The sequence below is a fragment of the Hydra vulgaris genome, chromosome 02, assembly GCF_038396675.1.
Source record: "Hydra vulgaris chromosome 02, alternate assembly HydraT2T_AEP".
In the NCBI taxonomy this organism is placed as follows: Eukaryota; Metazoa; Cnidaria; class Hydrozoa; order Anthoathecata; family Hydridae; genus Hydra; species Hydra vulgaris.
The window spans coordinates 33,293,213-33,306,576 of record NC_088921.1 but is presented as its reverse complement, the minus strand read 5'-3'; the positions used below and the strand labels follow the sequence as shown (position 1 = coordinate 33,306,576).

At 28.0% G+C, this 13,364-nt stretch overlaps 1 protein-coding gene across 1 annotated transcript; it reads right to left on the bottom strand.

Moving 5' to 3' along the window:
• Positions 1 to 1,168: 1,168 nt before the first annotated feature.
• Positions 1,169 to 13,152, bottom strand: LOC105850454 (repetitive organellar protein). The gene is made up of 4 exons (XM_065790657.1): positions 10,631 to 13,152; positions 8,107 to 8,995; positions 4,918 to 5,941; positions 1,169 to 4,226 (listed from the first exon to the last, which is right to left on the bottom strand). The coding sequence occupies exons 1-4, from the start codon at positions 12,020 to 12,022 to the stop codon at positions 1,499 to 1,501; spliced, it is 6,033 nt and encodes a 2,010-aa protein (XP_065646729.1). The 5' UTR covers positions 12,023 to 13,152; the 3' UTR covers positions 1,169 to 1,498.
• Between the last annotated feature and the right edge of the window lie 212 nt (positions 13,153 to 13,364).

Below are 13,364 nucleotides of genomic sequence, written 5' to 3'. Positions count from 1 at the left end.
TTTTGGATGTATTTAGGCGGAAACTTTAAATACAATTTTCTCCTGCAGACATAATTAAAAGATTTTAATTTTTTCTTCAAAGCGATCCCTATTATCCATAGAATCACCCCTCCAAGGGATATTTTGAGTCACTTTCGAAGAGGTTGGAACCATTTTTGGACAACTGTGTACCTTTTATGAACTATAGCAAGCTTCAAAGTTAGGTTTGGTTATATCATATTTTTAATTAAACTTTCAAGTTCTTTTATTAGCTGTATTACAGCTTTCCTACAGTATGGTATCTTTTAAATAGATATCAAAAATACAGCACTCGTTACAGCCACGTGTAAATATGAAGCCTACGTGAATACAAAGAATACCGGTTGTTGTTCTTTTTTTGATAATAGTTTGACACCTGTTATAACAACCTCTTGGTGCTCAATTAAAAGCTTGACAATTTAAGTTTATTATTGGCAATCTACGGTAATGGTAAGTAAATAAATAATGGTAAGTAAATGGTAAGTAAACATACAGGGTTTTACTATGGGAAAATTATGTTTCAAACATTGCATGCTCACGTGACAACTTTTACCGTTGCAGAAAAACAGATTATTAGAAAATCACGTTAACAAACTCTATAGGTTTTAATTTTAAGATAAACCTCAAGAAACTTAAGACACTTTAGGTTTCCCAAGGTTTATCTTAAGTTTGCCTATTCATCTTAAGTTTCCTAAGGTTCAACTTCATGGTTACATTATAATCATTTTTTCAATTTATTTATTTTTTAAATAAAAAAAAGCAGTTAATCAATTATTATTTATTTTTTTAAACTTGTAAAACCAGATTTTAAAAAGAAGCCATTTCAAAAGAAGACATTGATTTAAATACATAGTTATACAAGCATCAGCTATGTATTTAACAAATAGGTTTATAGAAGCCCTGACGCAGTGGTTAGAATGCTGGCTTTGGATTAAAGGATCCGAGTTGTGAAACCAACTGTGTTCATAAAAAAGACACTGATGGGAAAGACGACGACGTACCTCTTTATTTATTGCTATTTCGCAATGGTTTTTGAGTAGACCCTAAGATGTTTAGAGAGTAACTCGACAACCAAAAAAAATTGTTAACACTGTAAAAGCAAAATAGGAAAACTTAAATTCAAATTATAAAAAACACACCTAAAGCAATATTATATGAAAAATATTTGGTTTTTCTCAATAAAAAAATCGTAAAGCTTGTTTAATGTTACAAAAATATTTTCAAAGATCTTTTCTTTCTTTTGCATTTGAATTTTTTTAAATTAAAGCTTCAAACCACTTTTGAAGCTTTAATTTAAAAAATTAAAGCTTCAAACCACTTTCTTTCTTTTGCATTTGAATTTTTTTAAATTAAAGCTTCAAAAGGTTTTGCTCAACTATTTCATAAGCCAAAATGTTGCCAAAACGTGGCTCAAGTAAAGCGACATCAAAAAACCAAAGTTTTGTTAAGACATTTTGAAAACTCGTCCAAAGAATGTTTATCAGATATTTAACTGCCAAGAAAATGGAGAAATAGTAATACAAAACTCAATTTTTTTCCCGTTTATGAATTTTGAAATTAGGAATGGTTGGAAAGGAATATTACTCTCAACATATTGGCATAAACCTTCGTATACAACACGATTATCTTTTAAAATAAACCCATATCTTTTAAGGCTCATAGAAATTTCGCGACAAAAATACCGTCGAGTCTCCATAGTGTTTATATGAACTAAGTTTATGAAAGGAATAGAAAATGTTCGATAAGCAGACAGAGTACTTAGTTTGTTAGTTAATAAAAATGGTATTCGACCACAGCGAAATACAGATGGAGGATTGCATTTACTTTGATTTTTTTTAATTTGATTTTGGACTGAAATCTTTACTATAAACTCTTCTTCAGGGTTGTAGTCGCGCAACGTTTGTAGCAGTAAACAGTTTTGACGATTTTGTTTATCAGACTCTACTTCTTTGATTTGGACATAACAATATTGAGTTGGTAGAACATTTTTTTTGCATGTAAACTTCACTTCATTTAAAGATAAAAACTTTATACTCAAGCATCCTTTTCCGTTTATCTTATAATTTTCCGCAGACAATTTACTAAAATATCTATTTATTTTTTTTCCGTTTTCACACTGTTTTAAAAAGGATTTTATATATTTACAAATACGTCCGTACAAACACATGCGTTTATGATCTTCCCAGTGCGCTTTTTTGCATCGGTTGCTACAATAGCACGTAAAACATGACTGGCAAGTTTTAAACTTTGATTTTTGCTGCCCTCGAAGAACCTGAAACTTTGAACATGGTGGGTTTCCGCAAATCACTGTCCTTTCAGAATCTACAAAGTTTTTTAGAATTACGTCATCAGTAGTAAAACTCTCTGCTCCACTTGAATCCGGGTCGTCTGTAAATATTTTTTCTAAATTGTTTTTAATTTGCTTTGAAAATTTTTTTTTATCTAGCTTCGCATAAGGGTTTTTAATTTCGAAATTCACATCGTCTAAACTTGTGTGAAAACTTAATCTATTTAAATTGCTTTGTTTTAGTTGATCTTTGTTTGCTTCTTGTTGACTGTGATGTCTTTTTTCGCTTACAGATAAAAATCTCTTTTTATTGAGTAAATTAGATGTGTTGCATTGTTTAAGATTAATATCATTTTCGGATGTAACTTTTGTTGATAAAGTTGCGGAGTTCATTGGATCTTTGATTTCATGAACTTTCGTTTCAGACACCGTCAGACTTGTTAATGGAAAACCTTCGCGATATTGTTGCAAATTTATGTTAGGTTCACTTTTGTTAATATTTTCAAATGTATATGAAGAGTCTAGAATTTTGTCTAATGGTATTGATTTTGTTTTATTTTTTCTTCGACTTTGTACTGCCAATGCTGCTTGCTTTTGCAAAAATGAACTGAGGTTTGAATTGCAAATATTCTCTGTTTTAGGAGTAAATTTTAAACCAGAATTATGTGTCTGTAGTTGAGCTGTTAAATCTCCAAATGTTGTTTGTGATTCCTCTGTTGATTTAATCGGTTGAATTTTACCAAGCTGTTTGGGTGATCTAAAATAACCATCCAAAATCGTGTCTTCTAGAGAGTTTAAAGAGACAAAACTGTTATCGGAAATTGACGATATTTCACTGAAATCGCTTATGCTGTCACTTTCTTTCATTAGTGCCTCTCTTTCCTTTTGATAAATTTCAAATAGCCGTTGTATGTCAAAAGAATCCCTTTTATAATTCCTTATACTCTTTCCTTTACTGTCAGTTTGCAATTTCTGATCTAATATGTCCGATGAATAACGCTTTGAAATCTCATCATTAACTTTATTCAGAGAGTTTATCGATCCTTGTTCACATGAATCAATACAATTCTTTTTAGAAGATGCTATTTTAGAAGATACTTTATTGTTTTTGTCAGAAATTTTATTTTCAATTACTGGAATACAAGGAATGTCTTCCAATTTTTTTAACCAACTCATTGCATTTTCAGTATTTTTACTACATTTTACATTTAAATAGTTCTTGTTTTCCATCAAACTAGCTTTTGAAATATTGTGTTTAGTTAGTAAGAGTTTATCTGCGGTTTCTGAACTTGTTATATTAGATTCAAAACTTGATAAATTATTCACTGATGCCTTGTTTAACGCACCAACTATTTTACCTGCCCTACAAGGAACCGAAACGTTGACAGAAAAATTTTCTGAGATTTTAAAACTGTGAGAATAAGACATACGACTTTTTTTTTTGTCAGCATTTTGTTCAGGTTTTTTTTCAAGTGAACTAACTGATCTTCTTAAGCTGTTTCTTCTTGGACTTTTAGAGACAATCACAAACTTTTTGCGATTTACTGATGATATATTTTCCAAAGCTTCGTTGTGTTTTTTATTGCTTATGTTGATGTTTTCAACTGATTTTATATCAACATTAGTTTCGATAACATGATCAGTATCTCTGAAAGTATAAAAAACATTGATTTCGCTAACATTATCAATGTCGCTAACTGCATCGTTCGCTTTTTTGATAACAGTATCATTATCGCTAATTTCAACAACAGTATTACTAATAATGTCTTTTTCGTTTGTTTCGATAACTGTGTTGGTATCATTAATTGTATTACTCACTGCTTCGAAAACAGTATCGTTATCCATTACTCTATCGCTTACTGCTTCGATAATAGTATCAATATCAGTAACTGTAATGCTAGTTGATTTAGCTGACCTAAAACTGATCAAAGTATATACTTAACACTTTTTTGCGGATCAAATATATATTTAACATTTTTTTAGTTAACAGTGTTGTTATTAAAAATAAACAGTTAACAATAAATATTTAAAAAGTAAATCTTACTCATTTTTATTATTAAAATTATTTTTCATATTTAAAGAATATTGTGACATATACAGCGAACATTTTTTAAGTATTAGATTATCAACTCTAAAAAACAAACAAGTAATTTCTCCCGAAATTGGCGTTGGTTTTACATACCTTGCCTAACCGATGTTTTCTAGGTGAGATTAAGTGTAACGTTGTCGCCAACGTATAGACAACATAACATAAATGCAAAGTGACATTGGCAACATAAGGGTAATTAGTTTTTTGGAGGCGCTATAGTCTCAATATTTCATATTTTATTAAAACCACTGGCTGATGTGAATAATTTGTGTAATATGCATTAAAAAAGCAAGGTAAAATAAAGGTGGCATTGCGTAGTGACTTAAGCCCAACTCCAAAAACGTTTCAATTCATTTATTGTGCCAATTCTAACATTTTTGAGTTTTTTTAAGTCTTACGCAACTTTACAAATATTTTTTAACCTTTAAAATAAGTTAGAGTATGTTTTAATGTCGGACCAAAGTCACCTCATTTAATCACCTTATTTAAACGTACTTTATCAAATAAAAAAGCAAAAAATTACCTGTGCAAAGCTATCAGTAGTTCTTCGTCGTCAATTTCATCAATATCAGTTTCTAAATCGTGTATTTTATTAGATATTGGAACTAAAAAATGACTTTGAGATTCTTTAATGTTCATTTGGTATTGTTGATGACTTTTTATAGAATGAAAATTACTTTCAGACTTAGTGCAACTTGTACTTTTTGCTATTGGGAGAAGATTTTTTCGAGCCTCTACAAGAATTTTATTCATACCTTTATGTGATTCGTTAATTTGTTCAGTGCTAAAACATTTTTTATAAACATTAATAGAACGGGGGACAATGTTGTTAGCTGCGATAGAGTTTTCATTTGCAAATAAGTTAACAGTATTGCGTTTCACAACTGAGTTAGGTCGAGAAGGATCCTGATATTTTTCTTGTTCAATTTCTTTCTCAATCGATTCTATTATGTTCATGCTGTTTCGTGTGAGATTGTAATCAGCCTTAAATTTAAAAGATTCAGATCTTTTTGAAATGACTTGTTTCGCTTTTTCAATTGTTTTGTTGCTAGAATCCTTCAGTACTTCAATTGTTTTGTTGCTAGAATCCTTCAGTATTGTTTTACTTTTTTCTTGTTTCAAATCAACGTTAATCTTTTTTTTCTCTGTACTTTTGTTTGTTTTTTCATTTTTTGTATCTAATACCGGTAGTAAAGGTAACTCATCAATAATTAAAGATTCAGCTTTTTTAGAAAAATCTTTATCGTTAAAAAGAATAATTTCTGGGTTTACGAAATCAGGCTGAATAAATACTGAAGCTGAAATCAAATCAGATAATTCATTTTGAAATGACATAGAAGACACAGTTTCTTCTGTTGGGTTTAAAACTTCTTTGTTTGATTTTATTGTTAAATCTTTCTGTTTGCTGGTATGAGAAGTATCATTTGAACTTTCAAATGTTTCATCTGAAGAATTATTCTTTATTTCAGCAAACCTAATTTCGCTTTCACATGATTGATTTAATACAACCAATGGATCAGATAATGTTTCATCAATAAGACCAGTATCTAAAAAAAATATCAATTTATTAAAATTTTGTCTGCCTTGAATTTAAAAGTAAAATTGAATCAAATAAATATTTGTAAATAAAATCTCCAGCCTGTAAAACTAGTTTTACTTTTGGAATTAAAACCTCTATACCGATTTTAATTCTGAACGTAAAACTAGATTTACCGACTTATTTTGATTTCATGGTCAGTTTTAATGGCATTTAACACATGACTTATGATGTTTTAAAGTCAAATTTAAATGTCGCGTACTTTTAAGACTGGTGTCATTCACGACCGACATTATGATGATATTATTATCACGACCGACTGATAGCATTTATTATGAAAAACATGTTTTACTATGTTTCTGTAACAATAAAACTATTAATATAAACTTGATATCCTAATTGAATAGCATAGTTAAATTAACGGAAACAAACCCAATTCTTGACACATGCATTTCTTATGTTTTAAGGAGTTTTAATCATGCAACAGAAACAATGCGTACAGAGTTTTTGCCAGCTGGGACTTTTTTTAATTAGCTTTATATAGCTTATTAGCTAATGATGTTGTATAAAATGGTTTTACAGTATCCAAATCGTTTTTTTTTCTTTTGTCAGAATAAAAAAGAAAATCTGTTTTTTTTTTTATGGTAGAGGGTAGGTAGAATCAACTTTAAAGCTAACTTTCATTTTATTTTTGTTTTTATTTTTGGAGAAATGAGAACAGCTTAAAGTAAATTTCAACCAATTAAGTTAATATATAGCTTCAAAGCTATATCATTTTACGCTATCCATACTATAATTATTATTATATTATTATTATATATTAAATATATATTATTATGTATTATATATTATTATTATTATATTATTATCATATATTAAACTAATTAACATAACTAGATCATCTTTTGATATAGAAAAGACTCAAACAGATCTAAACAAATTAATGACATGGTCACAATTATGGCTATTAAAATTTAATGTCAGCAAATGTAAACGCATGCATATAGGTAGCAAAAATACTAGGCATATATACACAATGTATGATTCAGTGCTAAATAGAGTTGAACTACCAGAAACAAAAATTGAAAAAGATTTAGGCAATATGATTTCAAACGACTTAAAATGGTCTAGTCAAGTTAGTTATGCGTCTGGTAAAGCTAATAAAATGTTAGGAATAATAAAACATTCATTTAAAAACTTAGACATAAACGCATCTAAATTGTTGTACACCTCTCTTGTAAGACCGTATCTTGACTACGCAAATTTAGTGTGGTGTCCTTACTTAGAACAAGATAAAAAAAAATTGAATCAATACAACGTAAAGCAACACGAACAAAATGTCTTCAAGGGAAAAACTATGAAAGTAGACTAACCTACTTTAAATTAACGACTCTTGAAAAAAGACGCGAACGTATTGATTTAATCCAACTTTTCAAAATAGTAAAAAAAAATAGAAAACTTAACATTGGAATACCCACCAGATTTAATAACTTCAAATACCAGAGGTCACAATATGAGGTTTCATAGACAATTAATTAAAAATCCAAAGAGGTACTATTTCTTAACAAACCGTGTTATTAACAGCTGGAATAATTTAGGTCAAAACATTGTAGATTCTAAAACACTTAAACAATTTAAATCAAAGTTGGACTTATTTTTAACATAAATTGGCTGTTAAAACCTAGATTACCTAGGCTCCGTACATTGTCATTGTACATGTACACAGTTATTATTAAATAAATAAATAAAAAGTTTACTTCTAATCAACACTACCATAAAGTATACTTTTACTACTGTTTATAAGAATTGATGCCGGAAGAGTTGTTACATATACATGTAACAACTCTTACAAATACATTCAATTATCTGTAACTAATAATAAATGACAATTAACAATTGTTTATTTATAAACTTATTTATAAACTTATTTAGGTTTTCAACAATATATAGGTGTGATAATATTTGAAAAAATAGTAAACTCTAATGTTGTTGGAAATGTTGTTGAAAATGTTGTTGGAAATGTGTTGGGAATGTATTTGGAAATGTTGTTGATATTGTTGGAAATCACTTTTTAGATTTGATTTGATTTAAATCACAAAACTTGAGAGTAATGTGTAGACCAAGGACTATAGTTCATAAAGTAAGTTCAATAAAATAAAAAACAAAAGCTCTTACCTATCGGTACTAATTTGTGCATGTCAAAGTTATTGAATTGATTAATGTCGTCAGAAATAGATTTAATATTTTCAAGCTCAGTAATAATGATAGGAGCTTTCAAAAAAGAGATTTCTGACGGGCTGAGAACTAATTCGTTTAAAGATGATCCACATTTTTGAAATGTTTCACAAAGATTTTCTTTATTTAAATCATCAATTTTGAAATCTTTACTTTCAATAATAGAACCATTATGCATTTCCACCATAATATTTCCCATAAAGAAATTATTTGTCTCTATACTGTCAGCTATTATACTAGAATTATTTGTTTCTAAACTGTCAGCTATTATACTAGAATTAGATTTCAATTCTACATTATCAGAGTTTGTGTTGTTCACTGAATCATTTATTGCAGTGACATTACTGAAAACTTCATCAGTCTTTACAAAAACAGGTGCTATAAATTCATCATGGTTGTCTTCGATCACTGTTTCAAAAATATTATTACTGGTAGATTTAAACAAAACCTGTCGTTTACAAGAATTTTCGTAATTTTCAGTAATCTCCTCTTTTTTATGAATTGTTATGTTAAACGTTTTTAGCTCGTCGTTTAAATTATTTTGGTTGAGAGACAAGACATTCAAAAAATAACCTGAAGCTGTCTGTTTGTCTCGAAAACACTTTTCTTGACAAACAAATTCTGTTGAATGATTATTTTTGGTAAGTTCATTTTCAAAATCTGTGGAATGATTCCTTTCTGTTGATTCGCTTTTAAATTTTGCAGAAAATTCATTTTCATGCAAGGCTTCTTTTTTATTTTGCAGATAATTATCAAGATGTATAAATTGAACACCATTTTGAGAAAGGTCGAAATTACCATCGGAGTAACTGAGATATGCATTTCTTATCTGCAAAAAAGATTGTTATTAATAATTATTAAAAATAATTAAATTAAAAACCTAACTAAACTCACGGTTGCGATTACGCAAACTGCTCTAAAAGTGCATGACAAAAGCGTTTTTGTGAACTAAAGCTAACAAAAGCACAAATATTATTTGAATTCATTAAAGTGTGCTGAAATATGTTCTGTAATTATGCTAAATAATTTCTTTAATTATTTTATTAATTTAAATTATTTACTACTGCTTACTATTAAAACTTATTCGCTATTACTTTCTACATATATTTACACTTACAATCGTTTGTGATAAGCTCAGTTTTTGTTATTAGATATCGCTTAAAGGTGAATTTCCACTCATCTGTTTTTTTTACGGGAACGGGAAAGGAAGGAAAAATCATCTCGTGGGTATGCGTAGTAAAAATTTTGTCCAAAGGAAAATTACGCATGCTCACGTGATTATTTTCCCCGTTAAGGTGAGTGAAATGGTTGAAAAAGGTGAGTGGAATAATTTTTAAAAATAACATTTAAAAATAATTTATGCAAAAAAAAATTTATTTTTAAATTATGGAGACGGAACGAAAGGAGAGATGAATGATTGGAGAAACAGGCCACCTCTGTGAGTTTATTTTTGAAATTTTTATAAAGAGTTTTCACCCATTTAGATTTATGCACGCGTGAAAATTTGGTTTAAGTTTTTAATTTGAACAACATCGAACCAAAAATTTAAACTATTTAACTATATATTTATTTCTCAATATTTTATGTTCATTTATTTATAAAATTATTTGTTCAAATATTTAATTCACATAAAGAGCCCTAAAGAAAGAAAAATTAGTTACTTCTTACTTGTATTGACTTGAAATGGGCAAAAATAAATGGCGATTCAAAAAGTTTAACAACTTTGACTGTAAAAATGCTGTAAAAAAAATGTTGTAAAAAATGAACTTATTTATTATTCTTATTTAAAAAATTTATTATTATTTACATTATACACAAGGTTTTTTTGCTTACTTATTTAAATAACGAAAGTTCATGAAAAATTTTCTTATCCAATTATTAAGAATTATTTATTAAGAAATATTTTATAATTTATAAGTAAAGATTATTAGTTGTTTTTTTTTTTAATTTTTTTAAAAAAGCAATTAATGTATTTATAAAAAATCACTTTCAGTATGATACAGTATTTTTAAATTTTCTTTGATTTTGATTTGAGCATACGCACTGCAAACATGGGTGTTTAACTAAAGTTAACGATTGAAAACTTATTAAGCGTACAAACATCAGTTTATTTACGTCAGTTACGTCATTTATTACGTCAATTTAATTAAATGTCAGGTAACTTACGCTGGTCTGATTCGAAATTTAACATTTGTCATTATACATGTTGAATTTTCTGGACATGTTTTTTAAATAAAGAGAAACCCGTTAAACAAACATAAAACGAAGCTTTATCCAGAAACTGCGTTTGCACTTGCACTAGTTTCCAGTTTGTTTTCGTAAAATATTTAAAAAACAAAAATCACGATAAATAATTGCGGTTAAAACATGATAAATAAATGCGGTTTTAAAGTGTTTAAAGTTTGAATTCATTGTAGCAAATATTATTATTGTTGTTATTGTTAAAAATATAGAAATAACAAACCTTGTATGTTTTTTCCTTTTTATCCCATTTTACTTGCTTTGTCATCTTTTTAAATATACTTTTTTTTTCTTCGTTTAGTTTTTTTCGGAGTTCGCTGGCTTTTAAAAAATAAATTAAACCATCTGATGCGCTTCTATTTATATCAAAAAATGAGCTATCTGACTGATTATATGCAAATGTGGGTTTAAATTGCATGGTGCAACTTTTATTGACTGTATTTAATTTTTCTCTTTGGTAAAAAATACTTTCATTAAATCTGTGAGAACCTTTAGGAGATAAATTTTCTTGTTCCATTTCGTATTGCTTGCGTATAAAAGTCTCACCATTATGATTTTCTACAGATAAGTTATGCTCTTTCTCTAAATCATGAGCTATTGGTTGTTCAAATTTCGTTTCAAAATCAAGAGGGTCTACGATTGTGGTACTATCGTTTGGTATAAACATTTCCTTTTCATCCCGTTCATATTTTACAACTTTGTCGCACAAGTTACGCCGATAATTTTCTTGGTATTTGCTGCCTGTTTTTTTATGAAAACATTGCGAAGAAGAGCATAACTTTTCTTTATTTTTATCGATGAAATTAAAATCACCTTGTTTGAGTTTAATATCTTCTTCTAATAACTTTTTAGAACTTTTTGCTAAATCAAAAGTTTCAGATAAAAAAAAAGTATTATCGCTGCTGGTTTGGTTATCAATTAAAACTTCCGATATTTTTCCATTAAGATTTTCCAGAACTTTAGTATTACTGTTGCATGTTATTTTGTTATATTTTGTCTGGTTTGTTTTCGATTTTTTGCCGTTTTTGCGCAAAAACTCATTTAATAATTTATCATATAATAACTTAGTCGCAGCAAGACTTTTATCATCAAAGTTTTCTTCTTTAATTTCACTGATTAAATTGTTGTTTGGGTCGTCTTTTATACAGAAAGAATTTGTATTTTGTAAAACGGGTTGGTTTTGAAAACCAACTTGGTTGTATAAGGTATCGAGAATCGGTTTGGAACTTGAAATTCCGATATCAGAATTACTTTTGTCAAAATCCGGAACATATTTTTTGTTAAAATCCGGAAAATATTTTTTCTTATCTTCTGCATTATCAATAAAGTCATCTTTATTGATAAGAGTTTGTTTTTCGTTAAACACGTGTAAGTCCTCGAGAGTTTTTACTATGTCTGATAAATCTTTGCTATTTCTTATTTTATCGCTAAAATCACGGCTGTTTCTGATCTTCACTCTGTCGATCTTGTATTCTCTCTTTTTTCCTTCAAAATTAATAACTGCGTATTCACCATCGTCTGATATTGTTACGTTCCCACCAAAAATACCAACGGAATTTAATTCTATTGTCACATCTTTTTCATTTTCGAACAAATTTGTCAACAACTGTCCCATTAACGTTTTTACTGTTAAAAAATTTTCAACGCAACTTATATCCTATTATTGATCTATCAACATTAGTATAAATGCTTTTCTTTTTTTCTTACTCTATCTCCTATATCTAAAAGCTATTCTTTGAGTATTCATTTCTCTTGCAATTGGATTGGTTTATTTTGAATAAAGCATTTCACAAAATTTACACAATACTTCACTTTCCTTTTTTTATGTAATAAGTAAAAAAAAAAAATAGTTACAACACTTTTGATACTCAAATATGATGTTACAAAAATGACGTTAGTTTAAACAACTTTTTTTTTACATGCTGTCAAGCTGTTAACGTAAATGAAATTTTTAAAGCTTTTTACCGCACTTTTATATGATAACATTCAGATAATCTTTTTAAGATAACATGTATATAATCTTGTTAAAGAAAGTGTTTCTTGTTCTTATTTATAATGGTATGTGAACTATTTCACGTTTTTCATGGTATATAAAAGCTTACTCGTTTGTCATCGTTTTGTACTGAATAGTTAACAAAAAGTAATTTTTTGGAGATCCGTTTTATAAAAGTGTTTAACGGAATTAGGAAAAAAGAAAGATTTTTTCAAATCTGTGTAGGAGACCATCTTTGTGAACATACGTTGGAGAATATAACTTTAATATTAGCTGTGTTTCCATGATGTTGTTTCATTAAACTTTTCATTTTAAAAGTGCGAACTTAAAAGCACACCATTTTCTTCGTCTAACAATTTCAGTAGTACTATTGAGCTTTCCTTCCAGATTTTAATTTTATTGTTAAATATTTTTTTCATACTTGTTTGATATCTTGTTTGTACTTTTCTGTCATATTCTTGAAATAATTATAATTTGAAGTTCATATTTTAAGTCGTATTCATTTATTTAAATTATATATTTATATATGTATTTTGTATTAACAATTTTTTTAAAAATACTTTTATTTGTTGTATCATAAAAACTGATAATTTCTGTTTAAAAACTTTTACTCGACAAACAAATCTTTGATTTCCGCCACGCCAGTTTGAAATTCTTTTATAATTTTTTACAAGAAACTTTGTTTGTTTAACAAAAGGGTTTTTGCAAGACGCGGTTTTTCTTTTTGCAGAGAAACAATACACCTTTTTTCTCTGAATTATCAAAAAAATTATATATACATAATTATTTATACAATATATATACATAATAAGCATAATAAAAATTACATTACTTTCAAATAGTTTCGGGTTTTTATTTTGAAAAGGACAGTTTAGTTTTGTAACGCAGTCAAAGTAAAAACATCTTTTTCAAAATAAAAATAGATCTGATATAGGCAAAATTTAGTTCAAGAATGACCTATGTA